Here is a 26,499-nt window from a genome sequence, read left to right as displayed (position 1 = left end):
AGAGAGGTTGCTTGTGTATGTTCATACTGTTATTCATCTGTTGTTTGTATATATTTGACCCACAGTTAATGTTAATAAATCATTTGTAGCTTTAGCTTCAAGTGTTTTTGTAATATAAATCAGGCCATCTGACAAGAACATTACAGATACTTTAAATATATATTAAAAAATAAGTTAAGGCACATGGGATTATTAGCCTTTATTAGCCGAGGCATATAAGAGCAGGGAGGTTATGATGGACCTGTATAAAATGCTAGTTAGACCACAGCTAGTGCACAGTGTGCAGTGCTGGTCACCACACATAGCAAGGATATGATGCACCAGAAATATTGCAGAGGAGCTTCACCAGGATGTTGCCTGCGCTGAAGCATTTCAACTCTGAAGTGAGGCTGGATAGACTAGTGTTGTTTTCCTTCAGGCAGAGAAGGCTGAGGAAGGACCTCATCGAGGTGTGCAAAATTATGAGGCATATAGATAGGGTAGATAGGAAGAAACCTTTCCCCTTAGTAGTGGGGTCAGCAACCATTGGGCATAGATTTAAGGTAAGGGGCAGGAGATTTAGAAGGGATTTGAGAAAAAGTTCACCCACAGGGTGGTGAAAGTCTGGAACTCACTGCCTGAAAGGGGTAGTAGAGGTTGGAACCCTCAGAACATTTAAGAAGCATTTGAAGATCACTTGAAATGCCATAGAAGACTGCAGATCCAGTGCTGGAAAATGGGGTTAGAATAAATAGGTGCATGATGGCCGGCGCAGACACGATGGGCGTCTTTTTATGCCGTAAAACGCTATGACCCTCCACCACCGCTGCACAGTAGCAGCAGTGTGTACCATCTACAAGATGCACTGCAGGAACTCACCAAGATTAATTAGGCAGCACTTTCCAAACCCACAGTCACTCCCATCTAGTAGGGCAAGGGCAGCAGTTACATGGGAACCCCACCACCTGGATGTTCCACTCCAAGTTGCTCACCATCCCGACTTGGAAATGCATTACAGTCGCTGGGTCAAAATCCTGGAACTCCTCTCCCTAACAGCACTGTGGGTGTACCTTACACCTCAGACTGCAGCGGTTCAAGGAGGCAGCTCACCACCACCGGCGATTAGGGATGGGCAGCAAATGCTCACATTCCAATAAATGGATGTGGTAAACCACTGTGTTCCTATATTAAGGGTTGTACGGTAGAACCTGCACTACAGGTTCACCTGTGGTCCCTGCATGCTAGCTCCGCCCAGGAAGCGGGTTATAAATATGCGCGGCCTCCAGCTCGCAGCCATTTCGCCAGCTGCTTGGGAGGCCACACATCTGATACTAATAAAGCCTCAGTTTGGATTCAACTTTGTCTCCAGTCAAATTTATATAATTTATGAGTATCAGATTCAGAAGATGGACCTCCGGATTAAACCAGATCGCCTGCAGCTGGATCCACACTCAAGCGACGCCAGAAAGGACTTCCAGCACTGGCTAGCTTGTTTTGAAGTGTATATCAACGCAGCGTCGACCCCTGTTCCAGAGGCTCAGAAGATCCAAATATTGTACTCCAGACTCATCCCCAAAGTCTTCCCGCTGATCCAGGATGCGCCCAATGACGCTGATGCCATGACTCGACTCAAAGAAAATTATGAACAGAAGACGAACACGCTCTTCGCAACCTCCAGAGCCTGACCCTTAAATTTGGCGGGCCCCTACCACCCCTCACTGTGTGCGGCCTCGCGACCCTAAAGGTTGATCCTCCTTCCCTCTTTTGCCAATCTAACTCCAGATTGCAAACCCGCTGCCACCAGGAGCAGAAGGTACAGCACCCAAGATAAGGCCTTCATCAGGTCCGAGGTCCAGCGGTTGCTTCGGGAGGGAGTCATTAAGGCCAGCAACAGCCCCTGGAGAGCTCAAGTGGGTGGTTAAGGCTGGGGAGAAAAACCGAATGGTCGTGGACTACAGCCAGACCATCAACAGGTACACGCAGCTCGATGCGTACCCCCTCCCACGCATATCTGACATGGTTAACCAGATTGCGCAGTACCGGGTCTTCTCAACGGTGGACCTGAAATCCGCTTACCACCAGCTCCCCATCCGTAAATCGGACCGGCCATACACCGCCTTCGAGGCAGACGGCCGGCTATATCACTTCCTTAGGGTCCCCTTTGGCGTCATCAATGAGGTTTCGGTCTTCCAAAGGGAGATGGACCGAATGGTCGACTGGTACGGCTTGCGGGCCATGTTTCCGTACCTAGACAATGTGACCATCTGCGGCCATGATCAGCAGGACCACAACGCCAACCTCGCTAAATTTCTCCGCACCGCCACTCTCCTCAACCTCACGTATAACAAGGAGAAGTGTATGTTCCGCACAAACTGCTTCGCCATCCTTGGCTACGTGGTCCAGAACGGAGTTCTGGGGCCCGATCCTGACCGCATGCACCCCCTCATTGAGCTTCCCCTCCCCCACTGCCCCAAGGCCCTCTAATGTTGCCTGGGGTTCTTCTCATATTACGCACAGTGGGTCCCAAACTATGCGGACAAGGCCCGCCCACTCATACAGTCCACTCATTTCCCCCTGACGGCAGAGGCCCAACAGGCCTTCGCCAGGATCAGAGCTGATATTGCCAAAGCTGGAATGCACGCTGTAGACGAAACACTTCCTTTCCAAGTAGAAAGCGATGCATCAGACGTCGCCCTTGCCGCCACCCTCAATCAGGCAGGCAGGCCCGTGGCATTCTTTTCCCGCACCCTCCACGCCTCTGAAATTCTGCACTCATCCGTCGAAAAAGAGACCCAAGCTATCGTTGAGGCTGTGCGACATTGGAGGCATTACCTGGCCGGCAGGAGATTCACAACTCTTCACTGACCAACGGTCGGTAGCCTTCATGTTCAACACCACACAGCGGGGCAAGATCAAAAATGATAAAATCTTGCGGTGGAGAATCGAGTTCTACGAGATTAAGTATCGCCCTGGCAAACTTAACGAGCCCCCAGACGCCCGATCCCGAGGTACATGTGCCAGCGCACAGGTAGACCAACTCCGGACCCTGCACGACAGCCTTTGTCACCCAGGGGTCACTCGGTTGTACCATTTCATTAAGGCACAAAATTTGCCCTACTCCGTCGAGGAAGTAAGGACAATCACCAAGGACTGCCAGGTCTGTGCGGAGTGCAAGCCGCACTTCTATCAGATGGACCGCGCGCACCTGGTGAAGGTCTCCCACTCCTTTGAACGCCTCAGCGTGGATTTCAAAGGCCCCCTCCCCTCCTCCGATCGACACACATATTTCCTCAGTGTGACCGATGAATACTCCCGGTTTCCCTTCGCCATCCCATGCCCCGACATGACGTCTGCGACTGTTATAAAGCCCTTAATTCTATCTTCATTCTGTTCGGCTTCCCCGCCTACATCCACAGTGACAGGGGATCCTCATTCATGAGTGTTGCGCTACATCAGTTCCTGCTCAGCAGGGGTATCGCCTCCAACAGAACGACGAGCTACAACCCCCGGGGAAACGGACAGGTAGAAAGGGAGAATGGGACGATATGGAGGGCCATCCAGCTGGCCCTGCGGTCCAGAAATCTCCCGGCCTCCCGCTGGCATGAGGTCCTCCCTGATGCACTACATTCCATTAGCTCATTACTCTGCACTGCTACTAACAGTACACCACATAAACGTCTTTTTGCCTTCCCCAGGAAGTCCATATCCGGGGTATCGCTCCCAACTTGGCTCACAGCTCTTGGAACCGTGCTTCTCCGTAAACATGTGCAGCTCCACAAGGCGGAACCGTTGGTGAAAAGGGTCCACCTGCTCCACGCAAACCCACAGTATGCCTACATGGCGTTCCCCGACAGCCGCCAGGATACCGTCTCCCTCAGGGACCTGGCACCAGCAGGTTCCACCCCCACACCACCCCCGTCGCCCCCGGCGCCACCCTTCCCTCCCCTGCTGCCCCCCCCAACCCCCAGGACCGTCCGTCCTCCCCCTGCCCACCCCCGTTGATGAAGAGGATTTCGGCACGCTCCCGGAGTCAACTTCGACCACGACATCGCCAACATCGCCGTCACCACTGCGTCGATCTCAACGGACTGGCTGAACCTCTGACCGGCCCGCCGGATGACCAGAAACATTTTTTTACTGCTCTGTAAATATTAAAAATTGCTAATTGTATATAGTTATCCACCACCCCCGCCGGACTCAATTTTAACAGGGGGTGAATGTGGTAAACCACTGTGTTCTGATATTAGAAGTTGTACGGTAGAACCTGCACTACAGGTTCACCTGTGGCCCCTGCATGCTAAATATGCGTGGCCTCCAGCTCGCAGCCATTTCGCCAGCTGCTGTGGGAGGCCACACATCTGATACTAATAAAGCCTCAGTTTGGGTTCAACTTCGTCTCCAGTCAAATTGATCGTGCCTCAATGGATGAATACAGAAGATTCTGGAAAAGCTCCAATGCAAGTCTTCTTCATCGGTCATCAAAACGTTGACTCTGTTTCTCTCCCCGCAGATGCTGAGGGCACGATTCTCCGCTCCCGCGCCGTTTGGGAGAATCCCCTGGCGCGCCATTTTTCCCCGCGATTCACCCAAGCGGCGAGAACGGCCCCGTCGAGTCCTGCGCGGTGCAGGCCGGAGAATCGCCCAGGCTCCCAAAATGGCGATGCTCCGCTACACCCGCTATTCTCCGGCCCGGATCGGCCGAGCGGCCTGCCCAAAATGATGGCTTCCCGCCGGCTCCATCCACACCTGGTTGCTGTCAGTGAGAACAGCGCGGGAACGTCGGGAGGGGGGGGGGGCGGCCTGTGGGGGGGGGGCGAGGGCGGTTCTTTCACCGGGGTAGGACTCAAAAGGGGTCTGGCCCACGATCGGTGCCCACCGATCGGCGGGCCGGCCTCTCTGAAGGAGGACCACCTTTCCTCCGCTGCTTTCACGACACGACCCCCGAGTTTCTCGCGGCCCCCAATCCTAGCCACAGTCCAAAGATGTGCAGGGTAGGTGGATTGGCCATGATAAATTGCCCTTAGTGTCCAAAATTGCCCTTGGTGTTGGGTGGAGGTGTTGAGTTTGGGTAGGGTGCTCTTTCCAAGAGCCGGTGCAGACTCAGGGGGCCGAATGGCCTCCTTCTGCACTGTAAATTCAATGATAATCTATGATTAATCTAGGACAAAGGTTCGGCACAACATCGTGGGCCGAAGCGCCTGTTCTGTGCTGTATTTTCTATGTTCTATGTTCTAGCCCATTTTCGGGCCCTGAATCGGTCGAGATCGGGGCCATTTTGCGACGTTGTGAACCTCGATGGTGTTCGCGACGGCGTGGGCACTTAGTCGCGGGAGCGGAGAATCGCGCTGAGTGTTTCCAGCATTTTCTGTTTGTATTTCAGATTTCTAGCATCCACAGTATTTCTTTGACCAACAGATGGAGCTGTTTTGCTCTTCAGTCAGTCAGTCCTCCGCCCGCCAGGTGGCACCGCGCCTGCCTCCTGGACCCCCGCCCCCCCCCCCCCCCCCCACCCCGGTTCGAAGCTTACTCTGATTGGTTCAACGCCTGATTGGAATGGACCAATAGGATTAATAGTTCCAGAAGGTTCACAGTTATTGGCTGAACCTATGACGCGCAATTCAATGGGAGGGTGGGACCCCATAGGTTTATCATGATTGGCTAAACGTGTCCGGCTCTTGACCAATCAGAGCCTACGTCTTGCTATGCGGGCTCTGACTGGCTGTACCTGTGCGCTATGTGGCTAATGGGAATGAGTGACTCCCTGAGCGGGCTCTGACTGGCTGTACCTGTGCGGTATGTACCCAATAAGAGTGAGGGGCTCTCTGAGCGGGCTGTGATTGGCTGTACATGTGCGGTATGTGACCAATGGGAGTGAGGGGCTCTCTGAGCGGGCTGTGATTGGCTGTCCGCGTGGCGGGAGTTTGCGGCAGGCCGGCTTCGGGCTGCCGAGTGTTGTGTTCGGCCCCGGGCGAGATGCAGTTCACCCGGAGCACCCGCCGCCTGCGGGCCTCCCCCTTGGCCGAGACCTATCCGTTTCCCGTCCAGTTCTATGAGCATCCGCCGACCGACAACATCTCACTGCAGGATTTCGAGAACTTTGCTGTGGAGAGACTGAAGCGTAAGACGTGAGGGAGCAGGATGGGTAGGAAGAGGGAGTCAGGAGAGGAGAGAGAGGGGGGCAGGAGAGGAGAGAGAGGGGGGGTCAGGAGAGGAGAGAGAGGAGAGAGAGGGGGGGGTCAGGAGAGGAGAGAGAGGAGAGAGAGGGGGGGTCAGGAGAGGAGAGAGAGGGGGGGTCAGGAGAGGAGAGAGAGGGGGGGTCAGGAGAGGAGAGAGAGGAGAGAGAGGGGGGGGTCAGGAGAGGAGAGAGAGGCGAGAGAGGGGGGGTCAGGAGAGGAGAGAGAGGGGGGGTCAGGAGAGGAGAGAGAGGGGGGGTCAGGAGAGGAGAGAGAGGAGAGAGAGGGGGGGGTCAGGAGAGGAGAGAGAGGCGAGAGAGGGGGGGGTCAGGAGAGGAGAGAGGGGGGGTCAGGAGAGAGGGGGGGGGTCAGGAGAGGAGAGAGAGGGGGGGTCAGGAGAGGAGAGAGAGGGGGGGGTCAGGAGAGGAGAGAGAGGAGAGAGAGGGGGGGGTCAGGAGAGGAGAGAGGGGGGGTCAGGAGAGAGGGGGGGGGTCAGGAGAGGAGAGGGAGGGGGGGTCAGGAGAGGAGAGAGAGGGGGGGTCAGGAGAGGCGAGAGAGGGGGGTCAGGAGAGGAGAGAGAGAGAGGAGTCAGGAGAGGAGAGAGAGGGGGGGTCAGGAGAGGAGAGAGAGGGGGTCAGGAGAGGAGAGAGAGGGGGGGTCAGGAGAGGAGAGAGGGGGGGTCAGGAGAGGAGAGAGAGGGGGGGGTCAGGAGAGGAGAGAGAGGGGGGTCAGGAGAGGAGAGAGAGGAGAGAGAGGGGGGGGGTCAGGAGAGGAGAGAGGGGGGGGGTCAGGAGAGAGGGGGGGGTCAGGAGAGGAGAGGGAGGGGGGGTCAGGAGAGGAGAGAGAGGGGGGGTCAGGAGAGGCGAGAGAGGGGGGGTCAGGAGAGGCGAGAGAGGGGGGTCAGGAGAGGAGAGAGAGGGGGGGTCAGGAGAGGAGAGAGAGGGGGGGGTCAGGAGAGGCGAGAGAGGGGGGTCAGGAGAGGAGAGAGAGAGGAGTCAGGAGAGGAGAGAGAGGGGGGGTCAGGAGAGGAGAGAGAGGGGGGGTCAGGAGAGGCGAGAGAGGGGGGGGGCCAGGAGAGGAGAGAGAGGGGGGTCAGGAGAGGAGAGAGAGAGAGGAGTCAGGAGAGGAGAGAGAGGGGGGGTCAGGAGAGGAGAGAGAGGGGGGGTCAGGAGAGGAGAGAGAGGGGGGGTCAGGAGAGGAGAGAGAGGGGGGGTCAGGAGAGGAGAGAGAGGGGGGGTCAGGAGAGGAGAGAGAGGGGGGGTCAGGAGAGGAGAGAGAGGGGGGGTCAGGAGAGGAGAGAGAGGGGGGGTCAGGAGAGGAGAGAGAGGGGGGGTCAGGAGAGGAGAGAGAGGGGGGGTCAGGAGAGGAGAGAGAGGGGGGGTCAGGAGAGGAGAGAGAGGGGGGGTCAGGAGAGGAGAGAGAGGGGGGGTCAGGAGAGGAGAGAGAGGGGGGGTCAGGAGAGGAGAGAGAGGGGGGGTCAGGAGAGGAGAGAGAGGGGGGGTCAGGAGAGGAGAGAGAGGGGGGGTCAGGAGAGGAGAGAGAGGGGGGGTCAGGAGAGGAGAGAGAGGGGGGGTCAGGAGAGGAGAGAGAGGGGGGGTCAGGAGAGGAGAGAGAGGGGGGGTCAGGAGAGGAGAGAGAGGGGGGGTCAGGAGAGGAGAGAGAGGGGGGGTCAGGAGAGGAGAGAGAGGGGGGGTCAGGAGAGGAGAGAGAGGGGGGGTCAGGAGAGGAGAGAGAGGGATGGTCAGGAGAGGAGAGAGAGGGGGGGTCATGAGAGGAGAGAGAGGGGGGGTCAGGAGAGGAGAGAGAGAGGGGGGTCAGGAGAGGAGAGAGAGGGGGGTCAGGAGAGGAGAGAGAGGGGGGTCAGGAGAGGAGAGAGAGGGGGGGTCAGGAGAGGCGAGAGAGGGGGGGTCAGGAGAGGCGAGAGAGGGGGGGTCAGGAGAGGAGAGAGAGGGGGGGTCAGGAGAGGCGAGAGAGGGGGGTCAGGAGAGGAGAGAGAGAGAGGAGTCAGGAGAGGAGAGAGAGGGGGGTCAGGAGAGGAGAGAGAGGGGGGGTCAGGAGAGGCGAGAGAGGGGGGGGGCCAGGAGAGGAGAGAGAGGGGGGTCAGGAGAGGAGAGAGAGGGGGGGTCAGGAGAGGAGAGAGAGGGGGGGTCAGGAGAGGAGAGAGAGGGGGGTCAGGAGAGGAGAGAGAGGGGGGTCAGGAGAGGAGAGAGAGGGGGGGTCAGGAGAGGAGAGAGAGGGGGGGGTCAGGAGAGGAGAGAGAGGGGGGGTCAGGAGAGGAGAGAGAGGGGGGGTCAGGAGAGGAGAGAGAGGGGGGGTCAGGAGAGGAGAGAGAGGGGGGGTCAGGAGAGGAGAGAGAGGGGGGGTCAGGAGAGGAGAGAGAGGGGGGGTCAGGAGAGGAGAGAGAGGGGGGGTCAGGAGAGGAGAGAGAGGGGGGGTCAGGAGAGGAGAGAGAGGGGGGGTCAGGAGAGGAGAGAGGGGGGGGTCAGGAGAGGAGAGAGAGGGGGGGTCAGGAGAGGAGAGAGAGGGGGGGTCAGGAGAGGAGAGAGAGGGGGGGTCAGGAGAGGAGAGAGAGGGGGGGTCAGGAGAGGAGAGAGAGGGGGGGTCAGGAGAGGAGAGAGGGGGGGTCAGGAGAGGAGAGAGAGGGGGGGGTCAGGAGAGGAGAGAGAGAGGGGGGTCAGGAGAGGAGAGAGGGGGGTCAGGAGAGGAGAGAGGGGGGGGGTCAGGAGAGGAGAGAGGGGGGGGTCAGGAGAGGAGAGAGGGGGGGGTCAGGAGAGGAGAGAGGGGGGGGTCAGGAGAGGAGAGAGGGGGGGGTCAGGAGAGGAGAGAGAGTGGGGTCAGGAGAGGAGAGAGGGGGGTCATGAGAGGGGGGTCAGGAGAGGAGAGAGAGAGGGGGGTCAGGAGAGGAGAGAGGGGGGTCAGGAGAGGAGAGAGAGGGGGGTCATGAGAGGAGAGAGAGGGGGGTCATGAGAGGAGAGAGAGGGGGGTCAGGAGAGGAGAGAGAGGGGGGTCAGGAGAGGAGAGAGAGGGGGGTTCAGGGGAGAGGGGGGTTCAGGGGAGAGGGGGGTTCAGGGGAGAGGGGGGTCAGGGGAGAGGGGGGTTCAGGAGAGATGGGGGGGGGTCAGGAGAAAGCCGGTGTGAGGGCGTCAGGAGAGGTGAGCCGGGGGGAGGGCGTCGGGAGGGGGGATGTCAGGAGAGGGAGGGGGTGGTCAGGAGAGGGAGGGGGTGGTCAGGAGAGGGAGGGGGGGGTCAGGAGAGGGAGTGGGGGGTCAGGAGAGGGAGGGGGGGGTCAGGAGAGGGAGGGGGGGGTCAGGAGAGGGAGGGGGGGTCAGGAGAGGGAGGGGGGGGTCAGGAGAGGGAGGGGGGGGTCAGGAGAGGGAGGGGGGGGTCAGGAGAGGGAGGGGGTGTGTCAGGAGGGGGGGTGTGTCAGGAGAGGGAGGGGGGGTGTGTCAGGAGAGGGAGGGGGGTGTCAGGAGAGGGAGGGGGGGTGTCAGGAGAGGGAGGGGGGTGTCAGGAGAGGGAGGGGGGGTGTCAGGAGAGGGAGGGGGGGGTGTCAGGAGAGGGAGGGGGGGGTGTCAGGAGAGGGGGGGGGGTGGGTGTAAGGAGAGGGCGGGGGGGGGGTGTCAGGAGAGGGCGGGGGGGTGTCAGGAGAGGGCGGGGGGGTGTCAGGAGAGGGAGGGGGGCGTGTCAGGAGAGGGAGGGGGGGGTGTCAGGAGAGGGAGGGGGGGGTGTCAGGAGAGGGAGGGGGGGTGTCAGGAGAGGGAGGGGGGGTGTCAGGAGAGGGGGGGCGGTGTCAGGAGAGGGAGGGGGGGTGTCAGGAGAGGGAGGGGGGGTGTCAGGAGAGGGAGGGGGGTGTCGAGAGGGAGGGGGGGGGTCAGGAGTGGGAGGGGGGGGTCAGGAGTGGGGGGGGTCAGGAGCGGGAGGGGGGGGGGGGTTAGGAGAGGGGGGGGGGGGTCAGGAGAGGGAGGGGGGGATGTGGAGAGAATCAGATTGGTAGGGGGTGGAGGACTTCAGTCATATGCTTGCCCTGACATTTATAGAGTCATAGACGTTTACAGCATGGAAACGGGCCCTTTGGCCTACCTTGTCCATGCCGCTCAGTTCTATCACTAAGCTAGTCCCACTTGCCTGCATTTGGCCTATATCCCACTATACCCTCCCTGCCCATGTAACTGTCTGACTGCTTTTTAACAGACAAAATCATACCCGCTTCTACCACTGCCTCTGGCAGCTCGTTCCAGATGCTCACCACCCTCTGTGTGAAGAAATGTCCCGTCTGGTCTCTTTTGTATCTCTCCCCTCTCACCTTAAACCTATGCCCTCTAGTTCTTGTCGACTCTACTTTTGATAAAAGATTATCTATGCCCCTCATTATTTTATAGACCTCTATAAGATCACCCTTAAGCCTCCTACGGTCCAGGGAAAAAAGTCCCAGCCTCTCCTAAAAACTCAGACCGCCAAGTCCTAGTAGCATCCTCATAAATCTCTTCTGTACTCTTTCTGGTTTCACAATATCCTTTCTATTATCGGGTGACCAGAACTGAACACATTATTCCCTGTGTTGGCTTACCAATGTCTTGTACAACTTCAACAAGACGTCCCAATTCCTGTATTCAGTGTTCTGACCAATAAAATCTGGCATGCTGAATGCCTTCTTCACCACCCTGTCCACTTGTGACTCCACTTTCACGAAGCTATGAACATGTACAACTAGATCTCTTTGTTCTGTAACTGTCCCCAACTCCCTACCGTAGGTGCTGCCCTGATTTGATCTACCAAAATGCATCACCTCACATTTATCAAAATTAAACTCCCATCTGCCAATCGTCAGACCGCTGGCCCAATTGGGTAAGATCCTGTTGCAATCTCATATAACCTTCTTCACTATCCACTCTGCCACCAATCTCGGTGTCATCTACATGCCTCCTACATTCTTATCCACATCATTTTTATATATACATATGTATATATATATTTAAATAAAACAAATAACAGTGGACCCAGCACTGATCCCCGAGGCACACTGCTGGTCACAGGCCTCCAGTTTGATAAACAACTCTGCACAACCACACTTTGACTTCGGTCGCCAAGCCAATTTTGTATCCAATTGGCTACCCCGCCCTTGATTCCGTGCGATTGAACCTTTTGCAACAACCTACCATGCGGTACCTTGCCAAAGGCCTTGCTCAAGTCCATGTGGACGCCGCCGACCGCACTGCCCTCATTTACCTTCTTAGTAACCCTTTCAAAAAGCTCAATCAAATTCGTGAGACATGACTTTCCCGTTACAAAGCCATGCTGACTGTCCCTAATTAGCACTTAGCCTGCCTAAATGCCTGTAGATCCTGTCCCTCAGAATACCTTCTAACAATTTACCCACTACAGAACGAAGGCTCACTGGTCTGTAGTTCTCAGGCTTATCACTACAGACCTTCTGAAACAAGGGCACACCATTTGCTACCCTCCAGTCTTCAGGCACCTCTCCTGTCGATGATTCAAATATCTCAGCTATGGGGCTGGCAATTTCCTCCCTAGCCTCCCACAACATCCTGGGATACATTTCATCAGGTCCCAGAGATTTATTTATCTTGATGCGTTTTAATACCTGCAGCACCTCCTTCTCTGTAACATGTGCACACCTCAAGACATCACGTTTTATTTCCCCAATTTCCCTAACATTCCTGCCTTGCTCAACAGTAAATACTGACGAGAAATATTCACTTAGGACCACTCCCATCCCTTGTGGATCCACACATAGATGACTTTGTATATCCTTAAGAGGCCCTACCCCCTCCCTAGTCACCCTTTTACCCTTTATGTATCTTTATTTTAAAGTTCATTTTCCTTTTCTTTAACACCCCACCAATGTGTGGCTGTTAATGACTCCACAAACCTGCTGTGAATGTGCAACTAGCCCAGATTGGTAGAAATATTTTTTGCCTGATTTCCAATCTCGTGGCGAAAGAAAATCGCAGCTCGCAATGTAAATTCTATCTTGAATCATTCCTTCGTTCCACTGTCAGTCAGTTTAGTGGGTGCTGATTTGGACTGTGCAATATCCCCCACCCAGAAATCACCAGGGAAATCTCAAGAAAATGGAAATCTGACCGTGGGCAACGAGCATTGTTTCGCTCTGTGTTTATCACCCTGTGAGCAAACTTTGTACGAATAATTTACCTGTTGGGAAAAGGCATTAACCACTCATCAAATGTATCCTTTCCTAGGTTCAGCCATGACTTATTTAGATACCACTTCACAATCATGGAGAATTGAAAATGAAATGAAAATCGCTTATTGTCACAAGTAGGCTTCAAATGAAGTTACTGTGAAAAGCCCCTAGTCTCCACATTCAGACGCCTGTTTGGGGAGGCTGGTACGGGAATCGAACCGTGCTGCTGACCTGCCTTGGTCTGCTTTCAAAGCCAGCAATTTAGCCCTGTGCTAAACAGCCCCTTAAGGATTTTGTCCTAAATTTGGGCCTTGTCTGGCGGGAATGCTTGGCTGAAGTACTGGTGGGTCGAGATCTGTCACTAGGGAATATTAGGTGATCATCAAATAGCATTGAGCTACGGTGGCTTAAGTGTGTTCATTCCCATAGCATGTCCGTTACCAGCAGGTCACGTCCAGGGATACACGTCATACTATATGAGCATCTTTTCGGACCATTCGTATTTACCAGGCTGCCTTCTCCTAGCTCCAACATCCACCTCTGAAGCAGGGTCTTGATCCAGCTTAAAATTACCAGAAGGAAATTTTCTCCCATGAAATTAATTGTCAGTGGTGGCCAGCGTGGTTCAGTCGGTGGGCAGCCTTTCCATCTGCTTTTTCAATTGTAGGAAATTTGTACAAAGCGCAAAACACGTCAAAATTTCATCGTGGATCAGTGCTCAAGCTGCTGTAATAATTTAAACATGGGTGCTGTTATTTTTTTTCCCCCCCTCCTAGTCCTCAAGAGTGTGGAAACCATCGGTGTTAGCTACATTAAGGCATCAGAATCCTACAACAAGAAGCTGGAAAGTGAGCTTCGGAAGCTGAAGTTTCCCTACAGGGTAAGATTCAACATCGTGTTAAATTGGGCTTAAAAAAACAAAACACAACCATTGCAATTGTCTCTGCTATTTCACCCCTGGCTGCTTCTGTACTGTTTTACAGTCCTCGTATCAAGTCATAAACGAATCACCTCGGAAGAGGCTTTTTAGCCCATCGTGCTAGCTAATCTCCTGAGGTTGGACAGGCTGGGCCTTATACCCATTACAGTTTAGAAGAATCAGCGGTGGCTTTATGGAAATATATAAGGCCCCCAGGGGATTTGGGAGAGTGGATGTTTCCTCTTGTAGGAGACGAGACCCACGACCACCACTAGACCCGACATGACCTTATTCACTGGCGGAGCAGGCCCTAAGAGCCTACTCCTGCAAGTCCCATAATCCTCAGAGTGTGTAACAGTCCCACATCCTTGCCCCTCCTCCATATCTTCTCACAGATTTTAGCTGTTCATTTCCCCTATTGATGAGCTACAGTTACAATCACTTGTATTATTTGGTGACTTTAACTTGATGAGCAACCACTGTTCATGCTTCACAGGAATATCATCTGACAGAATTTGACGCAGAGCCACCTGAGGTATTAGATTAGGTGACCCAAAAGCTTAAATCAGAATCGGCCAGTGGAAATAGTTTGTGTGACTCGGTGACTGGTTCAGTGGTAGTTGGGCAAATGGCTGATCCTGTATTTCCTCCCAGGTTACAGAATGATCAGAATATAAAATCCCTGCAGCTTGAAAGCATGAGTGTCTCCTGGAGCCTCCTCTCACACCCAGCGCTGTCACTGCATTGTTAGTGCTTTCCACGTCAGCACGTCCCTCTGCTCCTTTCACCCCATCTTGTGTTTATCCAGCTTCCCTTTAAATGTTCCTCTGCTATTCATTCAACCACTCCCTCTGATCGACAGTCCCGCCTTCTCACCACTCTCTCGGGCAGAGAAGCAGGGGTGAAAAATTCAGGGGGTTTCCGACGTTCGGATAATGGAACTCCGCCCTTCAAAATATTTTCGCCTGACCTCCGCCCCTATTCAGCGGCCTTCGACTTGGCCGGAGTTGCCTCAGCCTGAGAAATCCCCCCACTAACAGAGCCGGGAGAGCCACCGCGGCTTCGAGCCCCGTCCGAACCTGGCTGCCATTCCCACCATAACAGTGAGACCTGCTGCTAGCTGCCTTGGCATCCCCGTGGGGAGAGTGGGTGTTGGTTTTGGTGGGGGGGGGGGGGGGGGGGGGGGGTACAGAGCCCAGCACAGACTAAGCCAGCTGGCCCCCTGTGCCTTGCTGTCTCTTTGTAAGAAATACCCAATGGCCCTGCAACGCTTAGCATTTTAAGTATCTGTCCAATTCCCTTTTGAAATCTGTTATTGAGTCTGATTCCACCATCCCCTCAGGCAAAACTTGCCAAATCATGAGTTGTTTTTGCAAAGAAAACCTCAGCCCTCTCTGCTCCTTTTGCCAATTATTTTAAACCTAGTTACCAGTGGGAGCAGTAGTCTCCTTAATTACTCTGTCAGAACACTTGCTGGTTTTGAACACCACTGAGAAATTTTCTCTCTCCCTTCTCTGCTCGAGCAACAATCCTCGGATTTGAAATATAATTACGTGTCCTTTCTAACTAGAGCCCCTTACAAAAAATATTTTTATTTCCATTGTTCTCATGCTTGGTGGTTTTGTGAACTTGGTACGATCATGTGTTTTTATTTGGTGACTAACTTTAAAAGGCCCTTTTCTCGCCCTGCTTTCCTCCCAGGTTTCAAGTGGAGAGAAGCTGGATGATTACGAAATGAGGAGGAAGGATCACATCTCTCACTTCATCCTGCGTCTTGCTTACTGCCAGTCGTAAGTCGACACATCCTTTTAAAGTAAATTCTGCAAAACCTGTTTGTGGCGGTCTTCTGAGAGCTATGCAATACTTCCGGTGTTTGAGCAGTATGGAGGCCCTTAGAATCCCACTTATAATCTGTGAATATTTTATATTCCGTGCACCAGAATAGTAATCTTCTCTTGATTGCCCATTGCCATAATAAATTGTTATAAAAATAATAAAGTCGCCATAGTCCCAGATGACCATAGGCTGCTTTCCCCATTGAGGGGAAGCGCTGACTGGTGGTGATTTAACTTGAGGATCACCACACCTCAGGCAAAGGGGAAAGGTTGACAAGGCGCGAACTTCACGAATAACCTCAGCTGTTACGGGAATTGAACCTGCACTGTTGGTGTCGCTCTGCATCATGAACCAGCTGTCCAGCCAACTGCGCTAAACTGCTAGAAGTGCCGAGTGGATAATCTCCAGAGGTCCCCAGCATCACTGATGTCCATCTTCGGCTAATTCGATTCATATCAAGAAATGGCTGAAGGCACTGGATACTGTAATGGCTATGGGCCCTGACAATATTTTGGCAATAGTACTGAAGACTTGTCCTAATCTTGCTGCACCTCCATCTGAGCTGTTCCAGCACAGCCTCAATACTGACATCTACCCGGCAGCGTAGGAAATTTGCCGGGTACATCCATACGTAAAAAGCAGGACAGGTCAACATGGCCATTCACTGCCCCATCAGTCTGCTCGTTCATCATGAGAGCGATGGAAGGGATCATCAACAGTGCTGTTAAGTGGCACTTGCTCAGCACTAATCTGCCCACTGTTGCTCAGTTTAGGTGCCGCCAAGGTCACTCAGCTCCTGGCCTGTACAGCTTTGGTTCAAACATGGACAAAAGAGCTGAACTGCCAAGGGAAAGGTGAGAGTGACTGCCATTGACGTCAAGCCAGCATTTGACCGAGTATGGCATCAGGGAGCCCTACCAAAGCTGGAGTCAATGGGAATCAGGGAGAAAACTCTCCACTGGTTGGAGTCACACCTGGCACAAAGGAAGATGGTTGTGGTGGTTGAAGGTCAATCATCTCGGCTCCAGGGCATCACTGCAGGAGTTCCTCAGGGTAGTGTCCTAGGCACCTTTAGCTGCTTCATTAATGACCAGCCTTACATCATAAGGTCAGAAGTGGCGATTGTACAGTCATCTGCAAACATGTTCAGAACCATTTGCGACTCCTCAGATAATGAAGCAGTCCATGTCCAAATGCAACAAGACCTGGACAATATCCAGGCTTGGGCTGACAAATGGCAAGTACCATTTATGCCAGGCAATGACCATCTCCAACAAGAGAGAATCAAACGATCGCCCATTGCTGAATTCCCCGCTATCAGCATCTTGGGAGTTAGTTAGCATTGACCAGAAACCGAACTGCACCAACCATATAAATACTGTGACTAGGTTTAAGGCTGGGCATCCTGCAGTGAATAGCTCACCTCTTGACTCCCCAAACCTGTCCACAAGGCATGGTTAGGAGGAGTCTGTCCTTGCCGGGATAAACCAACAAAACTCAAGATGCTCGACACCATTCTATGCACCCCTTCCACAAACATCCGCTCCCTCCAGCACCAATCCACAGTGGCAGCTATGTGAACCGCCCTTGGGCAGCTTCCAAACCAACAATTGAATGGAAGCAGGCTAATGTGACGCCCCTATTCAAAAAGGGAGAGAGGTAAAAAATAGGAAACTATTTACTGGTTGGCTTGACCTCTGGTGGGGAAGTTGCTGGAATCGATCATTGAGGAGGAGATGTCAGAAAATTTGGAAAGACTTGAGCTCAATCCACCAGTGACGGACTGGTTTTATGAAGGGTAAGTCATGCTTGACAAATTTGCTGGAGTTATTTGTGGACATAACCAGCAAGGTGGATAATGGGAAACCTGTAGATGTGATATATCTAGATTGAGGTGTTTGACAAGGTGCTGCAGAAAAGACTGATCCAGAGGGTGAGACCACAGGGATTTGGGGGTAGAATACTAGATTGGATTGGCTGACTGACTGACAGAAGGCAGAGGTTTGGCAGAAATGAGTCCTTGTCTGGCTGGTGAACTTCACTAGTGGGGTGCTGCAGAGTTCAGTCCTCGGATCTCAACTGTTTACAATCTATATAAATGATCTTCAAACAGGGACAGAGTGCAACTTTGCAAAATTTGTGGATGATGCTAAAATAGATGGGAAAGCAGGCAGTGAAGAAGAGATACAGATGGATATAGATAGGCGAGGAGATTGGGCCAACATTTGGCAGATAAGTGTGAAGTTATCCATTTCGCAGAAAGTTGGTATGCAGATACAGCATGCAATTAAAAAGACAAATGGAATGTTAGTGTTTACTGCAAAAGGACTGGAATATAAAAGTAGAGAAGTGTTGTTGCAATTGTACAGGGTGTTGGTGAGACCACATCTGGAGTATTGTGTCCAGTTTTGGTCTCCTTATTTGAGGAAGGATGTGGCGGCATTGGAGGCAGTTCAGAGGAGGTTCACCAGATTGATTCCGGGGATGAAGGGGTTGACTTATGAAGAGAGATTAAACAGTTTGGGCTTTTACTCGCTGGAGCTTAGAAGAATGAAACGGGATTTGATTGAGGTGTATAAAATACTAAAAGAGATTGCTAAAATAAATGTAGACCAAATATTCCCCCTTGTGGGGAATGTAGACCGAGAGGTCACAGGTTGAGAGGCGGTAGATTTAGAACTGAGATTTACATAGAATTTACAGTGCAGAAGGAGGCCACCCGGCCCATCGAGTCCCCACCGGCCCTCTGGAAGAACAGCCCACTCAAGCCCACATCTCCACCCCATACCAGCAACCCCACCCAACCCCTTTGGACACTTAAGTCAATTTGTCATGGCCAATCCACCTAACCAGCCAGCACGTCTTTGGACTGTGGGAGGAAACCGGAGCACCCGGAGGAAACCCAGACAGACACGGGGAGAACGTGCAGACTCCACACAGTGACCCAAGCCGGAAATCGAACCTGGGACCCTGGAGCTGTGAAGTGACAGTGCTACCCGCTGTGCTACAGTGCTGCCCCGATGAGCACTACTCGCAGAGAGTGGTGAATGTGGGGAACTCGCTGCCCCATAGTGCGGTGGAGTCTGAGTCATTAAATTATTTCAAGAAGGAGATGGATGTATTTTTGATTTTTTAAAAAAAAAAATAAAAAACCCACCTGTTAAAGGGTTATGGGGAACAGGTAAGGAGGTGGATTTGAGATCAGGAAGAGATCAACTATCTGTCAAAATGCTGGAACTCCCTTCCTACCAGCACCCTGAGTGTACCTACAACACATGGACTGCAACGATTCAAGATGGTGGCACAACTTACCTTCTCAAGGGCAGTTAAGGATGGGCAGCAATAAATGTTGACCTAACCAGCAAGGACCACAGGCCCTGAATGAATTAAAACAATTGCACAAGAAAACTGCAAAGCATTCACAAAAAAGAAATTCAAGCTTTGTGACTTATAGTCAGACAAAGTTGACAGTATGGTAGATAACCACCAGAGGGTGCTATGGGATCACATTGTAAGATTTACATGAAATTGTGCAATTGGTCTGTCATTGATTTTTGTTGACGTTAAATTTAAATCAAGTCAACAGTCAAACGTGTGAGACTTTCCGAGACCAGAGTTGGAATCTGAAAAATATTTTTTAACGCCTGTCGTGAAATGTGCCCAATCTTCACCAATGTTGCCCAGTGGACTGGAGCTCATCCAAAACTCTGCCCGTGTCTCAACTCGCACCAAGTGCCGTCCACCCATCGCTGACTGAGTTGGGTCTCAGTTAAGCAATCCTCCAAATCCCTCCATGACTCCTACCCTCTCTACTGTAATCTCCTCCCAACACCACAACCGCCTGCGATCGCAGCTGTCCTCCGACGCTGGCTTCTTGGGCATCACTGATTTTAACCTCTGTGTCATTGGCTTTCAGCCTAGCCCCTACGCTCTGAGGTTCCCTCCGAAGAGGCAGTCTTGCTTGTGTACCGTTGGTGCACAGTGGCTCTGCTCAAAATTCCAAGCACTCCCCCCTATTGATTTGTGCGAAGGAAGAATTCCCTTTTTTTCCCCCCGCCCCTCCTCATCCCAGACTTCAGAAATGTGACAATTGTAGCTGTCTTCAGGCAGGGAGATAAATCGTGCTGGGGGAACTGGAGAGGTATTTCCCATAGCAGGGTGTATACTGACACCCATTTCCTGAAACGCCCACTTCCTGTGGCTGACCATCCTACCAGAGACACGAAGTGGCTTTTGACCTTCCAGAGGAACCTCTGACATGGTCCTTATTTCCAGACAAATCCTGGAAAAATATCAAGAGCACCCGGAACTTTTCATGTCCTTCATCAACATGATCAAAGCGTTTGACTCAGTAAATTGTGAGGATTGTGCTCCAGAGATTTGGATGTTCACAAATCTTCATCACAATCCTGCAATTACTCCATGATACATATGCAATTGTCTCGGAGATCTGAAACAGATACCTTCAAAATAGGGACCGGGATTAAGCAAGGCTGTTTAATGGCTTTGGTGCTGTTTGCATTGCCGCCAAAATAAAGCATGCCAGCCAAATATTCCCCCTTCCATTTATGTTGGCGAAGAGACTCTGTGATATGTTGGGCGATCCCCATACCTTGTCGGCCACCTCTCTCTCGAAAGGCCACCCACCACAGGTGAGGAGATCCAGCTCAAGATCAGCTGCGTTAGTTCAGTTTTTCTGTAAAATGCAACAGCAGGCGTTCGACAACAGTGACCTCCACAAGTCAACAAAGCTAGTGTGCAGCGCAGCTGTCGTCCTCGCACACTCCTGTCTTGCAGTGAGACCTGATCTGTCTCATCAGTGACACGTTTCTGGAGAACTTGTATCAGCAATGGCTCCCCTGCATCCACTGGCATCAGTGGGAGTACCGGCGCTAATGTTCTTCTTAAAGCCAGCCTTCAAAACCTCTGGAAAACCAACTATGAAGAGCTGGAAACAAGAGTTAGGTGGGTTGAAAAGCGTCTCTCCTGCCAGGCCCTCTTTCCTCTGCTCTCAGTGTGTTACTGTTCCAGGCAGGACACAGGAAACGCAGAGACCCGCAGCAGCGTTGACATGAGTGACTGGAAGGATTTTCCAACACCCGTCCGTCAAGCTGCATGGCGTTTTGAATTCCAATGTCTTGATGATGTGGCAGAGGAGAGACGGAAAGAAAGCACACCCTTGCTCTCTGGATCCTGCTACCTCGTGGACTCCCTGCTCGTGTCGGAAAGAAACCGAGACGGCACGACTGATGCGCGAGTCGCGAATCGTCCCGTTCAGCCGACCCAGGGCAGAAACCTGCGATCCTGCGGAGATGCTCCCTCAAATTCAGGGGTGGCCTACAAAGCGAGGATCCGGTGCAGTCCTGTTTGTACGATGTCCTGGTGTGTGGCTGAGCGGCACCATTTGCGCATTGCCAACTGCGCGTCTCCTGCGCTCCACTCGGTATTGTTCCTTCAGCAGTGTGGAACTTCAATACCACATCCCAGGTTGTGAAGTAAATGATACTGCCCAATAGATGGGGGGAGGGGAGTGGGGGGGCGATTTATTTCGTTAACAATATATTTTTCTCCCTGTGCCCCCTCAGGGAAGAACTGAGACGATGGTTTATCCAGCAGGAGTTGGACGTTTTCCGTTTCCGATTCAATGAGCTGCAGGACAAGCAGCAGGAATTTCTCCAGCATAATAAACTGGAGTATCAAACTGTGAGTACATGGTCTGCCTCGTTCATGTATGCGCGAGCTCTCCAAATTCCACTCTTCCCTTCTCCTAGTTCTTTATTTATACTATATTCCCAAGGCAGGACGAGAGAAGGCTCTGAGGGGTGAACCGATGGGTGGTCTTTATGGCTATGAAATGGTTCAATGGAGTAAACGGAGAGACAGTGTTTCCGAATGTGGGCCTGTCCAAAACTAGGGATCGTAAATGTAAGACAATCGTTAATGGATGCCACCAAGAATTCAGGAGAACTTCTTCCCCCAGAGAGTGGTTTGAATGTGGAAACCGTTACCACAAGGAGCAGTTGAGGTGAATAGTGTAGATGCATTTGAGGATAAGCTAGTTAAGTACAGGAGTGAGAAAGGAATAGAAGGATGTGTTGTTGGGGTTATAGGAAGTAACATTGGAAGAAGCTTATGACCAGCGTAAACCCTGGCACAGACAACGTGGACCGAATGGCCTGTTCCTTTGTTGTGTATGGGGACGGACTCCCTACTTCTGAGGTGTTCCAAGTGTTTCCTCATGATCATCTCTTGGATCTTCATTTTCGCCAGGGTGCCGGTCCCATTTTCGCCAGGGTGCCGGTCCCATTTTCGCCAGGGTGCCGGTCCCATTTTCGCCAGGGTGCCGGTCCCGTTTTCGCCAGGGTGCCGGCCCCGTTTTCGCCAGGGTGCCGGCCCCGTTTTCGCCAGGGTGCCGGCCCCGTTTTCGCCAGGGTGCCGGCCCCGTTTTCGCCAGGGTGCCGGCCCCGTTTTCGCCAGGGTGCCGGCCCCGTTTTCGCCAGGGTGCCGGCCCCGTTCTCGCCAGGGTGCCGGCCCCGTTCTCGCCAGGGTGCCGGCCCCGTTCTCGCCAGGGTGCCGGCCCCGTTCTCGCCAGGGTGCCGGCCCCGTTCTCGCCAGGGTGCCGGCCCCGTTCTCGCCAGGGTGCCGGCCCCGTTCTCGCCAGGGTGCCGGCCCCGTTCTCGCCAGGGTGCCGGCCCCGTTCTCGCCAGGGTGCCGGCCCCGTTCTCGCCAGGGTGCCGGTCCCAGCTGGAGCATCTCCGAAGTTCATCACAAACCAGATCATCTGTCTGGAATATTCTTTCAGATCCTGCAGAAACATAACTTCTTTTCTGGTTCTCTTGTCGGGACCCCTCCCTCCCCGTCAGGTTTGGGAATAGTGGGCTTAATCTCTTCCGAAGCCGCAGTCCCATTAACAGTTCCACTGGGGCGATACCTGTTGCAGTATGAATTAAAGTATAATTGAATAACAGCTGTGCCACTTTGGTCTCTCTGGATGCTGCCGGTTTTTTCATGCCGATTCTAAAGGTCCGCACCGCCCGTTCTTGCCAGTCCATTTGATGGTGATATGGTGCTGTTCTAATGTGTCTTATGCCATTGGATTACATGAAGCTTTGGAACTCGCCACTGGTGAAGGCAGTGCCTTTGCTGGAAACCAGGACTTACAGAATTCTGTACGTGCAAAATCTCTTGCCATGGTTTCTCAATTGTAGTATGGGAGATCGTGGAGCTCGTGCGGTGTATCTCCAACCATTTGGAGTGTGCACCTACCAGGATCAAAAACGTGGAACCAATAAACGGCCCCGCCAAGTCTGCGTGCGTTCGCACCCATGGTCTGCCAGCCCAATCCCATGGGTGTAGGGAGGCTAAAGAAAGGAGTTTGCGATTCTCCTTGCATGAATTGCAATGCTGACCAAGTCTGTGATGTCTTGAGTTGAGATCGAGCCAGCTAAGTTTAGCTCCTGGCCTGCATTTTCATTTTGAAGAGCCTGAGATGGCCGTTATGTAGTTCCAGTATAATCGGATGCTGCCCTGGGTGGGGGACCATTGCTCAGGGCCCCAAAAGAATGATACCGTCCTCAAAACTATTTGCCTTTCTTGGACAGATAGGGTTTCATGTCATCCGAGAGTTGTCCTCTGAATCCACTGTTCACAATCTATGCTTCAATTTTGACAAGTGTTGGATCCTTTTGTGTCCAGGTCTTGATTTGCTTTGCAGACACTGAACATGGAACATACAGTGAAGAAGGAGGCCATTCGGCCCATCGAGTCTGCACCAACCCACTTAAGCCCTCAATTCCGCCCTTTCCCTGTAACCCAATAACCCCACCTAACCTTTTTGGACACTAAAGCCAATTTAGCATGTCCAACCCACCTAACCTGCACGTCTTTGGACTGTGGGAGGAAACCGGAGCACCCGGTGGAAACCCACGCAGACACTGGGAGAACGTGCAGACTCCGCACAGACAGTGACCCAGCGGGGAATCGAACCTGGGATCCTGGTGCTGTGAAGCCACAGTGCTATCCACTTGTGCTACTGTGCTGCCCTTGGGCTACCGTGCTGCCCAGTGGTAATGTCTCTAAACAAATTTAGGGTCATCGTAACTTTTCCAAAGCTATCAAAGCAACAGGAGGTTACTTGAGGCAACCCCGTTAGTTTTTAATGTTCCAGGGTGGTGCTCTGAGATATTCATAAACTGCAAATAACCAGGCCCAATGCTGTCTCCAAAGGAGGCAATAGGGGGAGGATTGTAGTTTCCCCAAAGTCCCAATTAGGGCTTATGGCCTGTCACTATTATAAAAAATATTGGTGAAATTTATTGACACCAAACATGACCACCAAGCCCCCTCGGTTTTAGAATACCTCTGCGCGGCATCCGAGAGAGTCCTGAATGCATAGGCGATGGGCTTTTTTGTTCTATCTTTCTAGCGGTGTGAAAGTACCGCCCCAACCCCATAAGGAGAAGTATCACACGTCAGGGCGAGTGCCTTTTTGGGGCTGAATGGGGCAATAAATTGGACGACAGCAGCTGTCTATTTACTTCTTCGAAGGCCTCCACGTGCAGTGCCTCCCAAGGCCAGTTTTGATACTTTTGCAGTAGTATGTGGTGATGGAGACCTTAAGTGGGCCAAATTCGGGATAAACTTCCCATGGTAATTGACTAATCCCAGGAAGGATTTCAATTCTGTGGTGTTTCTTGGGAGTTCATGCTTCCCTGATGGCCCTCACCTTGTCCTCCACTGGATGTAAGCCTTTTTATCCACCCGATAGTCCAAATAGGCCACTTCACTCGCTTGAAAAATGCATTTGTCCCTTTTTAGGTGTATCCCAGCTTTCAAAATTCACCGCAATACTGTGTCTCGGTTTGCAAGGTGCTCTCGTACTGAAGTCTCCATGACCAGAATGCCACCCCAAGTACACTGCCACATTGGGTAACCTACACCAACTGGATTGCTCTTTGCACAAAGCCTCCCAAATGGCCTCCTTTGGTGCTAGATTATTTTATGATCCCAGAGCCCTGGGCATGTGATGAATTTGCATAGATTGAGAGTTCAAGCAGAAACTTGATAAACTAGGAGTATAACTTTGCTGGAAAATTGCTAACGCAAATTGGTCAAGTTTATGGTGTGAAATCTTACCAGAGGTTATCCAAGCCTCAAAGTATCAAGAGAAATTAATTGGTCCATAACAGCGGTGTGCAACATCAGGATGATCACCTGTGGAATGCTTATGACAGAACCATAGTCCATCATAGCTGTTTGGGAGTTGTGGGAAAGGTTGGGGGGGGGGGGGGGGGGCGCTATGTCAGAGTTAACTCTTTACCTTTCTTGAGTAGTAATAAATGTTTAGATTAGATGATTGAAAAGTGCTTCAAATCGGTGCAGTGAATTGGGTGATGAGGTAATAGATTCTTAAATAGACCATTTTATATTGAAGAATATGAAGAAGCTGGATCAGGAATGCCTTTCTTTGACATTCATGTGAATGTGAGGGGAATTTGACAAGATTCGGTTTTGGCATCCAATGTGGATGGTGTGGCTACTCTGATGCACTTGTTTTATTTTTTGCTGCTTTGCCTCCTGTCATTGGAACTGCTTTCAGAAGTTCACGACCCTAGCCGTCCTCAGCCTCTGGTGCTTTTAGTGAAATTGCTGTACTCTGCTGCTGAAGGATCAGATAATGGGTTGACGGTAATGATTGCAATCTACGCAGAATTTATGTTTTACAAATGAAGGGCAGAATAATAGCGAAACAGTTACCACCGCGCATATCTGTGCTCACTGAGAACAGCAAACGTTGAAGGTGCACGGCATGAAGATGCTTAAGGGAAGTAACTACATTCAGCTCTCCATAAAGCTTCACTTGTATTGCATTAGGGTCGGAATAATTTCCACTGGAAAGTATGTTGATACGATAGGAAGGGTACATGTGTTTACCCACATTACTCTGCACCAACTTACATTTACATTGTGCTTTTAACAATGAAATAGCTCTGGGTGCTTCACAGGAGCATTATAAAACAAAGTTTGACACCGCGCCATGCCAGGAGCTATTAGGACAGATGATTAAAATATCGGTCAAAGAGGTCAGTTTAGAGGAGTGTCTTAAAGGAGGGAAGTGAGATCGAAGGCGGGAAGATTTAGGGAGGGAATTCCAGAGTTTACCTCCCAGGCAACCCAGTAGCCGAGCAGTTAAAATCAGGGATAGTTGAGAGGCCGGGATTAGATGAGCGAAGATGTCTTGAGGGTTATCGGGCTGGAGGAGATGAGGGGTGAGGGATTTTAAAACTGGGGTGAAGAGTTTCAAAATTAACAAGTTGCTGCACTGGAGGCCAGTGTGGGCCAGCGAGCAGAAGGGGTGGTAGGTGAATGAGACTTGGGAGAGTTGAGACGTGGGCAGCAGAGTTTTGGATGACCTCCAGTTTACGGAGGGTGCAATGTGGTAAACTAGTTGGGAGTACGTTGGAATAGTCAAGTCTGGGACTTCCGGTGGAAATGATGGAGTGAGTGGTCGCATGTTTGGTGACTCCAGCTCAAGATGGAATTTTCTGTTCCTTTCCCACCCGATTTGAGGGGCATTTGCTGCCGAATGGTGCATAAGCACTGAAGGATTGCAATACTCTTCTGGTGGGACGGGTTTATGGCTTACCAGACGAGGGGTGTATCAAATAAGAGGCAGCAGCTTAACTGCGAGAATAGTCGAGGTGCGACAGAGAAAAAGATGGCGGAAGGTGCTGGGGCATCGTTGCCCGCCCAGTGGTCTGCAGAGCAGCTCATGAACTTCTTTAACAACAAGTTCCAGTAGCGGAGGACCTGGCTAAAGTGGCAGAGCCTCCTACAGCAGCTAGAGAGAGAGTGGAGCAGAGGCTGGAGGTGCCGGGCCCGGCACTTCAGAAGGTGGTGGAATCGATGGGGGAGCACAAAGACCAGCTGGCTTAGCTGGAGACGGGGATGGTGCTGGTGACGGACAGCCAAAAGAGGTTGAGGGAGAAGGTGGAGGACCTCGAGGTGGGGGGCCGGGAGGAATGCAGGGGAGGAACTGGGTAAAGAAGGGAAATGGCTGACCAGCAAGGGAGGAGGGAGGTGACAGGGAGCCCCCTGACCCACTTGATTACGTCACATGTGTTCACACACTTGAACGGGGATGTTGTGTTTCATCAGTTGGGCAACATTCCAATGGAACACCACACCTCGTGTGAAGAATTACTTCAAAGAGGAACTGAAACTGTAACTAACTCTTGCTGTTCGTATTTCTCTAAATCTACTTTTCGGGCAAAGACACCAGATCTACTGAGCTGATGGCGTTATCCTTGGGGGGAATACAAACTCCTTTCTACATTGTTAAGGGGAACTGGACTGTTCCAGGTTTTCATGAGACATTAATATTCAACCACCGTTACCTATTGGCTAACAGGATACAAGAAATTAAT

General features: G+C 52.3%; 1 protein-coding gene across 1 annotated transcript in view; it reads left to right on the top strand.

Annotated features, from left to right (window-relative positions):
* Positions 1–5,898: 5,898 nt before the first annotated feature.
* The window catches only part of prim2 (DNA primase subunit 2), a 258,526-nt gene continuing 237,925 nt past the window's right edge, over positions 5,899–26,499 (top strand). Inside the window, exons 1-4 of the mRNA XM_072498404.1 lie at positions 5,899–6,097; positions 13,095–13,198; positions 14,939–15,027; positions 20,659–20,776. Of these exons, the coding sequence (XP_072354505.1) occupies positions 5,953–6,097; positions 13,095–13,198; positions 14,939–15,027; positions 20,659–20,776 (456 nt within the window). The 5' untranslated portion in view covers positions 5,899–5,952. The remainder of the gene's footprint in view (positions 6,098–13,094; positions 13,199–14,938; positions 15,028–20,658; positions 20,777–26,499) is intronic.

The sequence above is a fragment of the Scyliorhinus torazame genome, chromosome 4 (assembly GCF_047496885.1).
Source record: "Scyliorhinus torazame isolate Kashiwa2021f chromosome 4, sScyTor2.1, whole genome shotgun sequence".
NCBI lineage: Eukaryota > Metazoa > Chordata > Chondrichthyes > Carcharhiniformes > Scyliorhinidae > Scyliorhinus > Scyliorhinus torazame.
The sequence above is the reverse complement of the archived record's forward strand: the minus strand, read 5'-3'. Positions and strand labels throughout refer to the sequence as shown.